The 14,738-nt window shown below is 35.9% G+C and overlaps 1 protein-coding gene across 1 annotated transcript; it reads right to left on the reverse strand.

The window, feature by feature from the left end:
* Positions 1-339: 339 nt before the first annotated feature.
* Positions 340-14,397, reverse strand: LOC112500617. Its single transcript, XM_025104140.1, has 10 exons — positions 14,301-14,397; positions 14,041-14,136; positions 9,396-9,476; positions 9,188-9,306; positions 8,963-9,064; positions 7,101-7,217; positions 2,331-2,396; positions 2,099-2,211; positions 874-927; positions 340-392 (listed from the first exon to the last, which is right to left on the reverse strand). The coding sequence occupies exons 1-10, from the start codon at positions 14,331-14,333 to the stop codon at positions 385-387; spliced, it is 789 nt and encodes a 262-aa protein (XP_024959908.1). The 5' UTR covers positions 14,334-14,397; the 3' UTR covers positions 340-384.
* Between the last annotated feature and the right edge of the window lie 341 nt (positions 14,398-14,738).

Raw genomic sequence — 14,738 nt, forward strand, 5'->3', positions numbered from 1 at the left:
GTCATCCTCCTAATTGAAAACTCTATTTAATGCCATTTAACTGACCCATCAAAACTACGGCATACTGTCAGAGGGTTTTTTCCGAAAGGAAGAAGGAAAAAGGCTTCCTACTAGGGAGGGTATGATTTACGCTCATCTGACCTCTAACCTAAAGAGTAGAAGCGTAGAACAGCTGATTCCTCTTATTCAGTTTCTTCTGGGAAAGAGTGTGCAAGATGACTAGTGGGCAAATACTATAATCAATATGACACTTGAGCTGGTATAATCGAAATAGGAAGTTGTAAACCAATCATAATTAGACTGACCGTGTTGTGAGGCTCTCCGAAGGTTGGGAAAGCATAGTGAACAACGTATTCAGCATCCACAACCCCAACATTTTTGGTTCTATCTCCCTACCAAACAAATGCCATTATCATTAACAAAGTGCACTAAATGTAAAAAGACATTATATATATGTATATATGTGTGTGTATACATACATACATACATATATATATATATATACATACATACATACATACATACATATATATATATATATATATATATATAGGGTCAAGTTATGGGAAAACCACATAAAAGTGAAAAATTGAGGCATACCCTAATAACCATCCATATGTACGGTATGCAAATGTGTATACAAGTAATTTGCCGGTATGCACACGTGCATAGAACCAGGAAACATCTTCAATTAATTGTATGTGTATGTGTATACTGTACAGATGAATGATTATTAGAGTGTTCCTCGGTTTTTCAATTTTTTGCGGGCTTTCCCCTAAATCTCTCTCTCTCTCTCTCTCTCTATATATATATATATATATAGAGAGAGAGAGAGAGAGCAAAAGAGAAACAACTCCCAGAAGAGAAATTTACCTGTGCACAATAACCAAACAGAATATCTAGCCCCCATGCATGGTTCAAGTCCTTCTGGGATATAAAAGATAATACAGCATTAAAAGCGGCATCAAAGACTTCATCAGTTAAAGGAAGACTGATCAGGTGCAAAAACTTGATCACAATATTCTACTCGCAAGGCTGTGACAACTTCATAAGCAAAAAAGAAGGTTAAATCAATTTCTCTCATTCCATTACTTCTTCCTCTTTTTCATTTTCAGTTCACAGCAACTTGAAGTCAGCCTCCCTTTGCCGTTGACAAGAATTACAGTTAAGTGTATGGTTGATGATGCATATATAGGGCTTAATCTTTACATGCAGCAGGAATGGGACTGGATCATTTCTATTCACTGAATAAAAGACTACTTGTAAAACAGATGACTACAGCAAAATCGACTTTATAGGATGCCAAAAATGTCTAATCGTCCTAATAGATTGCTTTATAGAACTTAAGATTATAGGACCAAACAACTGTGTGTCCTATCTAAATACGTTGCAATAAGTTGATAATCCTAACAAGTTTTTTATGACGTTTTGAAATAGTGTCATATTAGTTTTTTATATGACATGTATTAAAAGTGTCCTAAGAATGCATCTTTTTATAGGATATTTGGTTTTATACGAAGATTTTTTCAAATAATGTCACATAAAAAAGCTAATAATATGTTTGTTTTTCAAAGTAGTCCTAAAAGAATATCCTATCAACTTATCGCAACACATTTACATAGGACGCACAACTTTTTGGTCCTATAATTAGGACATTTAGATATTTTTGCCGTCATAGTATAAGACCGCAATATCTCTATATAACTACAGAAGCATTCCACTTTCAGGATCAGAGTGCCACCTACAGTTGTAAAGTGGATATTGTTAACGGTAATTCTATGTGGTCAAGGGTTGACTGAGTTTGTGGGAGGTAAACGTTGGAGGCATCCTGATCATTAGGAGATGTGGCTCGTGGTAGAAGAAGTGGCTAGTGGGTAGCTAGTAAATTTCAAATATTTTAGCTAGTTTGTTATTCCCAGTAGGAGTTTAAATATCATTGTTGCTGTTTATTTTAAAAGAATTGTATCGTATTTTTCAGTTGAGAAATAAAGCTACCAGAAAATTCTTCCATAATTTGTTTTCTTTTACTTTTCTTATTCTGAGTTTGTATTTGGGTATAGCAGATCCTAAGCTTTGATATCCAACAGATATGGCTCACCTGGATCATATACCACATACATCTCCAAGCAGTTCTGGAGAAGACTGGAGCCATCAACTCTACCCACCTGCAATGGAACATCAAATACTCTATCGCTATGTCCATCATCAAATCTGGCGTTGCAAAAATATCATTTTAAGCAACTCAGGTGATAAAGTATCGGTCTTTATTATGGAATACGAAATACTAATTACTTTTTGAGTAAGGTAGCTTCGTCAATGTGAAGTTTTACCCTGTGCAAGGAGGATATTGACTCTCCGAATTGCATCCTTTGCTGTTACTACTAGGTTTAGCCCTCCTAAACATGCGGCAAACCATAAGTATTTACAAAATGCCACCCCTGATCAAACAGACATCTGAGTTACAAGCATCGTGTAAATATACATCTTAACAAGATAAATAACATCAGGAACTTACAGCAGTAAGAATCAAATATAAAGGCATTCACATGATTAATTTCCCGAAGCATATTCTAGAGAAGAGAACTGTAAGCTCGTAAGAGATCCAAAGAGGGACATGAGACTAGTTTGAAAGCAACTAGTTGATAACATAGATAATTGTATGTTTGGACATTTTGTCATGATATTTATTAATAAAAGGTATTGCCAATTGTTATGTTTGTATTTTGTTATGATTTATATTTAAACGTAACAATAACTTTAGAATAATGTATTCTAAAATATCTCTAGTCAAGTACGACTAACATATGTAGTGGTTAAGATGGAGATATGATACCATATATGGGTACAAGATGGGGATCTTGTCTACCAAACGTGAACATTGACTAGATGTCATGTGATGATAAGTGTTTCTCATGTTGTCATTGTACACGCAATCGTTTGACATAAGAACATGGACTTTGCTATGTGTGAGTGGCATATTTTAGTGCTTGTTTTAATCATTCCGCAACTGGATGACAAAATGGTAGCAATAGCATGTATCGAGATAGGATATGTCCCTTCTGTATGACAGAAGTGTTGTCTCTGGTTAGTGGTTGAATGGTACTGAGGAAACACATGCATACTCAGATAGTCGGTATATGAACGTTTTGTAAGTACATTTTGGAATTAAGAAACTAATGATTAGACATAACGTGGATGACACATCCATGGCGAGTGCCAATCTGGACATCGAGGAGAAAAGGACAAAACGTGCACCCTGATAACGGTCACGAGTTTGTTCATTAGCTGAATCACCATCATTTGGGTAACGATGATATATTGCTAGATGTCACTCTTTGTTTATGATTATAAATATGATTTATAATTATTACCAACATGATAATATCCGAATGGGTCAGATATGTTGGTGAGTTTAGTATCATCAATCATTTTAGTGTGATTATGAATAACGTGAGATCTAGCTGGTGATAAGGCAAACATAAGTGAGTTAGGAGGTGCGGAGTGCACATTCACAAATGTTGCCTCTAGAGGCGGACCACTCTTTACGATACGGTGGCACGGGCCACCACTTCGTTCCTCCGTTATAATGTAAAAAATTATAGGGTGGTGAAAGGTGTCACCATATCATTTTGTTGTATGCAACCGTATATATTTTGAACGACAACAATGACACAAGTTTCCCTTGATAAGAGTTGGTTTGCATGGTTTTTCTCCCACCCCAGAAGGTTCAAATCATGTCTGTGTCATTTTCTTAGTTTTTAGCTTTTATCTTCAGATTTTTAGTATGTTTCTAAAAAAGTTTGCATTAAAAGATTTAAACACGAGACCTCATATATGAAAAGCTACGAACGAACCAACAGACGACATCTATATCTTTATTTCTTATAGTGAAATGGTGCCACCACTTGAAAAAATTCCTAGTTCCGCCTCTGCTGCCCTATCACCGTAAAGCGGGGGTTCAAGAGACAGTGCCCCTGGCAGCAGTTGTAAACTTTAGAGAGGTCTACTTAGGAATTTTAAGTTCTGCGACATTTTGTACGAATTTCAGAAAGTTAGAAACCTTCTAGAAATATTACTGAAACTTTGTGAAATTTCCTAAGTATAGGTCAGTGGCATGTGGACTTAGAGAGCTCTGAGTCTTCGCTCAAATTTCCTAAGTGACAAGAGCCGGAGGGCCCTTGGTCCTTATGACCTTCAGAGCCTCCAAACTTCTTCTGATGCTTTGCTTCTGACTCAAAGCCTTTGAGCAAGTTGTAACTTTTTCTAATCTTATCCATTAACAGTAATAACTACTATGCAGTTATGTCTTAACCCTTTAACCGCTCATAACCACCAATCTCTCATATAAATACGTAAAATGAGAAATTTGGGTGTATATAAGGACTCCATCTAACAACCTTTAAGTTTAGAGTTTTCATTTGGATTATCCGATATGAAATTCGTGAAACCTAAGGCCAATAAGGAACGAATAATTGTATATAGAAAACGATCTTTCCATGATCCAAGTGATTGTCCGGTCCACATTATCTCCAACCCCAAAACTCTAACAACACATATAGAGTGTAATGGAATAATGAGGCCGAATAATTAAAATGTTTAATTATAAAAATATTATTTATAATTTAATGGGATTAAATTATTAATTAGATAAACGTAAATCTAATATTGATTGTATATAAAAAGGGAACCACAAGGGTGGTGCCTGATTGGTTTGAGCTTGGCTCCAAAGGTCAAAAGTACCAGGAGGTCCCAGGTTCAAATCCAAGGAGGAATAAAAATCCCCTTGTAGCCAAGGAGGTTCAAATACGGTGACTTCGGGCTATCTGCAAAGCAGGTGGTAGCCCTAGGATTAGTCGGCTCGCATAGCGGGTTGGATATCCAGGTTAATAAAAAAAAAGGTAGAACTTGCCAATTGTTGAAACTTATCACCTAGTTTGAGAAAACCCTATCCTCCATCTCTCTCCCATTCACAACAGTCTTTTTCTCCCAAGATTTGAGATTAGCAACTCAAGGAAAGAAGACAACTCCTCCATTTCATGTGACAAAGAACGGGATTTGGTTCATTCAGGTGGAGGCAATGAGTTGTGTTTGTTGCTTTGATTCAAATACGACATCAAATGTTGTTGCTCGTTAAGGTATAACTTTTGAAACACCTATCCTACCCCGTTTCATATTTTGCAATTTTCGGAAAGTTATACAAGGACAGAAAAACATCATGTTGTAAATTTAATTTTAGATTATCATTATTCAACCAAACAAATAAGGTACTGCAAATCGCACTAGGCATGCGACCAAGGATGGCATGCCCATGTTGCCGGGTGCTTTAGAATTTACGAGCCAGAACTTGTATCATATGGTTCAGTCGCAACATACGGCTCAACCAAGGCTCACGACTACGGGTCGCTAAAGGAGGCCGCACGACTAAATATTACAGTCCTAAACATAATCAAACCTCGATACAAGATTTGCAACACAAGAAATTGGACCTTGCGACCTAGGTAGCACTCCGCACCAGCTCACCGCTTGCTACATAGGGAACCAGGAGACCTAGGCTCATGACGCCAGGTTGCCGCCCTTGGTCGTACGTTTGAATTTCCCAATAAGGGGCAAATTTAGGTCAAATGTGATTAGACATTGCTTTCACTTGTGTTCATGGGCAGACCTAATGTGGTGGCATTTATTTCGCGGCCGAAAGGTAAAAAATTTAGGTTTGTTAACGATGCTACCGTATCGTTTTAGAAGGTGCTACCGTATTTCCCTGAAATCCAAATGGTGCAACTAACACCCAAACAAAACAAAGCCCAAATAACCAAAACCATACTTTTTGTAATTAAATTTTGGGTATATATTGACCGTTTTCAAAAGATGAAGACGCATCGGGTACAAGTTTAGGAGTTGTTTATCGGTACTTAGGGCTGTAAACGAACCGAACGAACACGAACGGAGGCTTGTTCATGTTCGTTCGTTTAACTTAACTGAACAAACGAACGAACACGAAYGGTAAACGAACGAAAATCTTTGTGTTCGTGTTCGTTCGTTTAGAAATAAGGTGTGTTCGTGTTCATTTATGTTCGTTCGTAAACATGCTAAATGAACGTAAACGAACGAACATAAACGAACGAGCTAAACGAACATAAACGAACATAAATAAATATTATTTGAATTCATAGTAAATAAATAAAAGATAATATATTAAACTTAATATATAAACGAACATAAACAAACGAATATAAACGAACAGTAAATGAACGAACGTTCACGAACATAAATGAACGAACGAGACTCTTGTTCATGTTCGTTCGTTTAACTAAACGAACAAAAGAAAATAGTTCATGTTCGTTCATTTATTAAATAAACGAACATAAACGAACTTCCCGCTGAACGGTTCACGAACGATTCGCTGAACGTTCGGTTCATTTACAACCCTATCGGTACTATAAAAACCATATTTTTTGTAATTATTTTTAGATGTATATTATACTATATTAATTATATGGTGCCACCGTATGAAAAAAATTTTGGGTCCGTCCCTGCTTGTGTTGCTTTTCCGTTTTTGCAAGCCAGAGCTTTAATCATTTGATTCTGGAAAGTCGTAACACTCTCACTCCCTTCATAGAGTAATAATACCTCAATTCGCTCCCTCCTTATGGATGTACACTATTACATCGATAGTGGAACATCGTTAAATTTGGTGTCGCTTAGTGTGCCATTATTTCTAGTGTGTATTTGTGATAGTTCTTGCCTTTACATTATTGTGGATTGCTTTTTATGGAAGGATTATTGATCACATATTGCTAGATCCATCATTTTGCACCTTTGTTGTATTGAATTTGTTTACATTTGGATTCGGTTATAGTTTGGGACCTTTCGGGAACACTTGGTAGTATTTGCGTTTGACATTTTTCCCATACAAAGACGAGGAGAAACGATATAACAGTCTACCAGAAAAGTTAAAGATCAAATAGTCATGGTGTATTCACATACGATATAACAGTCTATCACAAAAGGCAAGGATCTTGGAAGAACACATTCAGCAAAGGACTATGGGGTTGACAGATCTCTGTGTGTGTGTGTGTGTCTAGAGAGAGAGAGAGGAAAACCTGTGCACAGTTGAGTTGCTCCATCGTGCAGTTATCGCATGATGCACCTCTGACTTTTCTACATCAAGTGCTGGTTGTGAGATTTCAAGCCCTTCTTCTTTCACTATTGACAAATATCTGTGAATATCAAACAACTAAACAATATTCAATGACATTTCTCTCAGCTGTTATTATAACAAGAATGAAACTTTATGATCAAAATCTTTTTTCAGATTTCTTATAAGACTCCCATTCATTGCAACATGGCCCCTATCACTTTCAAGACTACAACAACTAGTTGATTGTTATGAACTGGATTGATTCAAACCAACAATGGAAAAAAGGATTGCAATTGTCTATGCATTTCACTAACAAAAAAAGGGTTCTAGCTGTTCGAGAGGCCAGAGCTCTCCTAATTACAGAAGGGAACTTTCTGCATGACTCACAGCTCTTGCATCCTCCCTCTTTATACTAGATATTAAGTACACAAATTACACTTCTTAACTATTCTAGAATATCACATATGAATGGGCTTTGGCTTAAGTGGGGGTGCATGAGATTACCCCGCCCCTAAAGAACCACCTCGTCCTCAAGGTGGATAGAGAAAGTAAGAAAATTGTTGTTGTTCGGTTACATCTCCCCAACCAGTTGCCACTGCGTATAGACGATCAACATTTGAACAATCTCGAACCCATATGCTGATATTGCCTTATAAAGTTCTTCATCAGCCTAGCAATATCATTCGTTTGCAAAAATGCATCGTCTAGGTTAAGCTTCGGAACGCTAGCTCTTATAACATCAATTGGCTTATCAACTACAGCACGATATTGTATCAAAGCTACAACATTGACAAAAACAGTGTCCTTGGTCTTACACTTCACAGCCAACTGCTGAAGCCCTGGTGTGAGATGCCCAGCAAGCTGACTTCTAAAAATTCAAGGCATAGTGACAACCTAGCTGAACATCATCAAACTTCCCAATAGTTTCCATGATAGCACACAGTGGATTGATCTACGTGAACCGGACATAATAGGTTTCCCATTGTCTTATACAGAAAAAGATGGTTGCAAGACCAAGAGCAAACAAGTCCGCAGAGTGGTGATATGCCGACCCAAAAAGAAATCAACGTCCAGAGCAATTGGGCCTTGGTTGCTTTGGGCTGTCTCGATGGGACTGGGTTGTTCAAATCCCTAGCGGCAACGGCAGTTTCCAATGAACATCGCTAAACCAATTTTCCACATTCGCTGAGAGCGCCACTGAGTCTATTGTGTTAAGTTTTGGGGTTGGGGCATACTAGATCTACTAATTTGGGCCCACAGCTCTGGATTACTAAAATCACACCTGGTGTCTTTCGTATTCATATGAAGAGAATGATCAAAAGCGATACCTTTACATCAACATATCCAACCCACGTAAGAAACTTCTAGGATGAAATTTAGCATTCTCTCTCGCCATCTCCGTCCATCCATTTCTGTTGTTGAAGATCAGAAACCATGTATTCATGGCTTCAATCCTCTGCAAACTCGTATCGATGGCCATGGATTCAAAAGTGCTCTAATGCCAGTTTGCTATGAACTGGATTGATTCAAACCAACAGTGGAAAAGGAGTGCAATTGTCAAAGTTAATTACCTCTATGTGATCTGCCCTCTCTTCACGTTGTCCTTTAATTGCCATATTGCAAAAACAGGTGATTTTTTTCCTTATTCCTATATTAAGCATCCATCACTATGCCAATCATACTCGCTATCCTGATGAATATTCAGACAACACACTGCCAAAGATCGTCTATGGCCGGACAACAGTGATCCCCATATTGTAAAGATCGTAGCTTCTTTAACTCAATTATCAGTTAACAAGTTTGTAATAAAAGAGCATACCATACCGGTCAGGGTCAAAATTTTCAACTCCAAGATCTTCATCCCAGAGAAAGATATGACTGTAGTCAGCAACTATATCTGGATGTAAAAACCGCTTCGCAAACCACCTGTGTGTCACCATTGGAAACGTTAGCAGCGATGTGAAGGAACAGAGTTATTTAGGAGAATAACTTGTGACGTAACTTTTTAAATGCATGACCTTCCGACAGAATTCTGGTTTAAGATTTTACCATTTTGTTTGATTAACTGCAGAAACATGCACCACACTGGTCTCCCAGTCTAGATCCTTCCATGCATCAACAATACCATCGTAATGAAAAAGCATCACGTTGAAATTACATGATAAAAACTGCATTAAGACAAAGAGATTACCATAAGGTTAAGGTACAGATAACCTTAAAAATGGATCTTCAAAAGAAGGGTAGAGGAAAGAATTACCTTCCTAACCATCTTATCTACCGTTTCCCTTTGTTTTATACCAACAGCAGCGGTAAATAAGCTTGTGGAAGAATTTATTTTCTGTTAATAAGAGTGCACATTAATAACATCCGTGTTAAAGTACGCCAATCAAAGTGTAAAAACAGTCAATCGCCGTATCCACATCTTGCTACTTGCTCGTCCAATGTATCAGATTCTCACAAAAACAGACACAATATCTTGTAGTAGAGACCGTCTACTATAAGCGCATTAGGCAAGACTAGCATCCAAATACCCATTGTTGCCTCAAACATGCCCCTCATCAATGTGATAAAAAAAAACCATGATTGTATCTTAGAAATGCATCCATGGAGGATAAGACATTAAGTAACCCCCCCCCCCCAGTCACTAAACATGGAATATATGGTCTCATGACTACAGGTCTTTTCTACCGAGCTATAGGTCCTCTAACGGCACTAAATCATCTACGTGAGCTTGATATTTTGGATCATTGGCGAGTCAGAGACAAAAATATTACACATACCGATAGCAAGAACGACCAAAACATGTTTCCGCAGACAAAAGAAGAGTGCTAGAGACTTCCCAGGCATTTAGTTTGAAATCATTTACTGATGAAAGAGTTTAGAGTAGCAATTCCTTATGTGCATTCTCCTAGAATACCAATATCATCCACATAGAATACTAGAACAATTCTCTTACCATTCTTCTTAGACAAGAATATTGAATACTCATTGGCAATTGTCATTCCAAAACTTTAACACGTGAGATGATGTAAAGTTAGGATATATGTGGAACCCCATCAGATTACGTTAAAAAAGAAACATATATATAGGGAGTAAAGGAACTTTGTTTAGCTGATGTGGGACTGCAACATGCCCCCTCCAATGGAGGCTAGAACAAAGAAGATGGTCCAGCGTTTTGGGTCCGTAAGGTGGAAGACCCCAGCTCTGATACCATGTGAGATATATGCAGAATCCCATCAGATTACTCTCGAAAGAGCTCTTGAAGGGAGAAGGGAGGTTCCAACATGTACAAGGGGATTGTGTCTAGCCGATGAGAGACTCCAAATAAAGAACCAAACTTGACGAACTTTTTTTCTTCTATTTTTTAATTCTATATTTCCCTCTTATGTATTAGACTATCAGTTGTTTTGTGCTTGTTTGTAATTTTGATTTCTTGTTGTAGACAACCACAACTTAACCTTGACTGTAGGTTTGTAATTTCTATAATGCTATGTTTTGAAACAAGTTGTAGACTCGTACCGTTGTATGTAGTAGAATTTTAAGTAGGTAATAAGATAAACAAGTATTAGTTAAGTATTTGCTAATTTCTTCAACCGGAAATGTCTAGCATATTATTTCCAAACTTAGGTTATTTTTAGTGATACAATGCCTGTTACGTGCCCCCACCCAATTAATTTCCTGGATCCGTCACTGTTTATAAGTCACTACATCTAAGTCTTAAGATTTGAAGAATATTAGAGAGCAAGAAAGGAAAGAAAAGGTAAGACCACTTATCATCTTTCTCCATTTTCGTATATGCACACAAACACAAATGGTATTAATTAGTAGCAAAGTTAAATGGTGTTATTTATAATTAATACGAAATGTCGGCAATAACATTATTAGAATATGGTGTAATGATAATTAAGCATATATGAATAATAACTATTCACGTGTTAATTGTACTACAAGTAATGTCATTTTACAATAAGTGAAAATATAAGATAAACTATTTTATGTTTTATTTATATACTTTTGCTCTTACGTTTTATTTATATGTCAAATCTCAATTTTATATTTTATTTTTATAATTATAAAATTACTAAAAAAATACTAATGTTTATATTAATAAAAAAATATTCATTTTTAAATAAAAGCAAAAAAGTAAACAATAGAAGAAGAAAAAATCACATATGTATATATATATAATATTTTATTAATTATTAACAATTCATAGTAATTAAAATACTATGGGTGGAATATTATAAGATAAATATTAAAATCTAATACAAATAATATAAAAGAAAATATATATTTATTAATAATTCATATTAGTTCAAATATAACATAAATAAATAAACGAGAGAAATATAATAATTTATATCAATTAAAAAAACAAAAAAATAATGATGAAGTAGGTGTTAGGGATGTCCTCTCTTTTGTCTTTATAGCATTATACTTTGTTATTATTTTATTTTATTTTATTTTCTTAGATGTTATTTTATAAATTGTATTGAATTTTTTTAATTATTTTTATTTAATTGTAAATAAAGTATTATAAAAAAATTGATTTTTTTCTGATAATGATATAAGTTGTACATGGGAATGGTGAGTTTTTCTTTTACATCTATTAGTTTTTATTATTTTTGCTATTAATTTATACATAGATCATTATTTTTATTTGTTTATTTTTAACTTCTAAATTAGAAATATTGATACAAAAACAAATCGAGCATTAATAAAGTAAAACATAAAATAATTTATTATATTTTAACTATTTTAGAATTATTGTTTGCTTATATTATGTTTTTATAAGGGTACCTTTTCCTTGCCTATAAAAGAAAGGCTCCCCCTCCTTTCAAAGACATCCATTAGAAGAAATAAAATCATCTTTTATATTTTCACTCTTCTCTCTTGTTCTTAGTTTCTTACTTTTCTTCTTTAGTTCTTAATTTTTAAGTCTACCCTAACCCATGCAGTAGCACACGGCTTGCTGATGAATAAATGTGATGCAATAGCAGGCATTGGGTATCATTTTGCTCAATCTACTTTCACATAATGGTATTGTAGCAAATTGTAATAGCAACATGTTGATATCGTGACGGCATAATAGACATAAGCAAAAGTACGTCATACTGCATGCAATGTTTAAAACATGTAATATCACATTATACTTTGAAGCAATCAGGATACCCGTTTCAAGCATTGTCATCATGTGTTCAACAAGTGCAGCTTGATCTAATTAAGAGATGTAAACTAGAAACTAATATCGACTTCCAAACATATCGAGGTATTTTGTCTTGTTTGTCTAACCCTTCTACCAAGTTAAAACTGAATTTGGGTCCGTGATCTCATGTCCCACTCACTTGATTATCAAAGGAATAAGAAAAATTAGACATCTTGGAGGTGCACCCGCTTGATTTTGAAGGTACTCTGAAATATTTTAAAACCAAGTTTCTAGTTCTTGGGTCGAATTCTTACTTGCAGTAGATATTTAAATTTTTTTGTTTCAATCCAAAATCACTTTCACAAACCCCTAAATCAAAGTTAATAACACATTGAATACTCTATTAATTTCATCTCTATTTCAAAATTTGTTTCCACTTTTTGTTGATTAATTGCATCTTCTTGTAAATTATCATGTTCTTGATCATTAACTATCCTCAAAAATATGTTTTTTTCTCTTGTTCTATTTGTATTATGTAATTTGCTTTTAGTTATTGATTTGATTATTCTTACTCGAAATCTCATATGCATAAGAAAGCAAATTAAGATTCATAGTTCATTTTGATTTTCAAAACATCTTATTTAAAACTAGGAGTTCTAGATGCATAAGGAAACAAAATTGAAAACCTAGAAAATAAAGAGGTCAAGTCAGGCAATGACAAATACTAAAAATTGGAAAAATTTATGAAATAGACCAAAAAACCGAAAAAAATTTCCTAATTCAGCTTAAAACACTCACGCGTAAGACGTGGTCTTGCATTTTGCTCAAAAGGTAAAGGTTGATTCGATTTGAATAAATATATTATTCCCGAAATCGACATAATTGACTTTCCCTTTTGGGTCAAACCGCATCGACTTTTCCCTCGGATTAAAACCTAGGACTTTGATCTACCTAAAGGTGAAATGATTTGAAGTTGATGGTGTTTCTTGATCTTCAAATCTCCTCTTACCCACTTCAAGATTTCTATGTTTAATTTGGTGCTCTACGTTGTGAACTTGTGACCATTTTTCTTTCCAGTTTCATGTTTCGACTGTAGTCTCGAATCTAAACCTCTAAGAATTGCTTGGTCATCGGCTGGGAATGTTAATTGGAAGTTCGTTTTGATTTGATGAACATAATGGTCGGCGGAACACAAGTTTCCTATCCCCGGGTGGTCCAAGTTTGCAACGGAAGTGAAATCAGGACTACTGAGAAAAGTGCTGATCTCAATCGGATTGGAGAAGTGGGACATGCAAAGTGGTTCAGAGGTTGGTATCTTGCCACCACAATGAAAGATTTCTATGCAGCCTTGACCTCTTTCTTAAAGAGTAGAACGGCTATTTCTGTCAAGACTCCCGGGCCCCGGCTTGTGCAAGAGTGTGAGCTAACAGGTAGAAAGAATAAGTACTAATAGGTACATTGACCACATACAAAAGGTAAGGTAAGACGATACACACATAGCAAGTACGGAAAAAACACATCCCCAGCCTAAACTGCGAGCCCGACCCCTCTCCCACCTGACCTGTCCAACTCCCCTCTCCAGTAGTAGGCTAACTATAGTCATTGCATTTGTTTTAAAAGGAGGGACCATTAATTCGTTGCATTTTATATCTTCTCAAGGACTTTCACAATTATAATTTACAACTGAAAAAGATGTACATGAATTTAATTGCCACTGCAGTTAAAATGACGAAGATAAGTTAATTCTCAAGTATACCTTACGACGGCCCCATAGCGGTTGCATTTGCAAGTCGGCAGTATTGGCAACAAGTCCTTTAGGTAATGGCTCACTTCCAGGAGGCCGGCATTGACTCTTGAACAGAAAAATAACAACTATAATAATAGGAATAAGAACAGATATATAGAACCATGATAATTGACTAGTAGTTTGACTAACAGTGAATAGATAAATAAAATTCTGAGACGTCTGCAGATTGCTGCTAAAACTTCAAATTTTGGGAGGGACAGAAGAAAGACCTGAGACAAGTAATTCTGGTCCTCCTGCTGCATTTGTGTTTGCTGTTGCAGTTGTGGTGATGGTTGTGGCTGCGTTTGCGGTGATGGTTGTGGTTGTGTTTGCAGTTCCGATTGATGTTGTGGAGATAGATGTGGTTGTATGTGTGGTTGAGGTTGAGGTTGTGGAGATGGCTCATGTTGTATTTGTGGTTGTGTTTGCAGCTCCAATTGACTTAGCGGAGATGGCTGTAGTTGTGTTTGCGGTTGCAGTTGAGGTTGTGAAGATGGCTCCTGTTGCATTTGTGGTTGCAGCTGCGGTGAAGGTTGTGGAGATGGTGAAGGTTGCAGGTTCTGGAGGAAAGGGAAGTGCTTAGTATGGGTATAACAATAATGTTTCTACTCTCTGTCCCAAAATTAATTAATCTGTTTACTGTTTACTTCTATATGGAAATAAATGAG

Source organism: Cynara cardunculus, assembly GCF_001531365.2.
Source record: "Cynara cardunculus var. scolymus isolate 2C chromosome LG 1, CcrdV1, whole genome shotgun sequence".
Taxonomy (NCBI): Eukaryota; Viridiplantae; Streptophyta; class Magnoliopsida; order Asterales; family Asteraceae; genus Cynara; species Cynara cardunculus.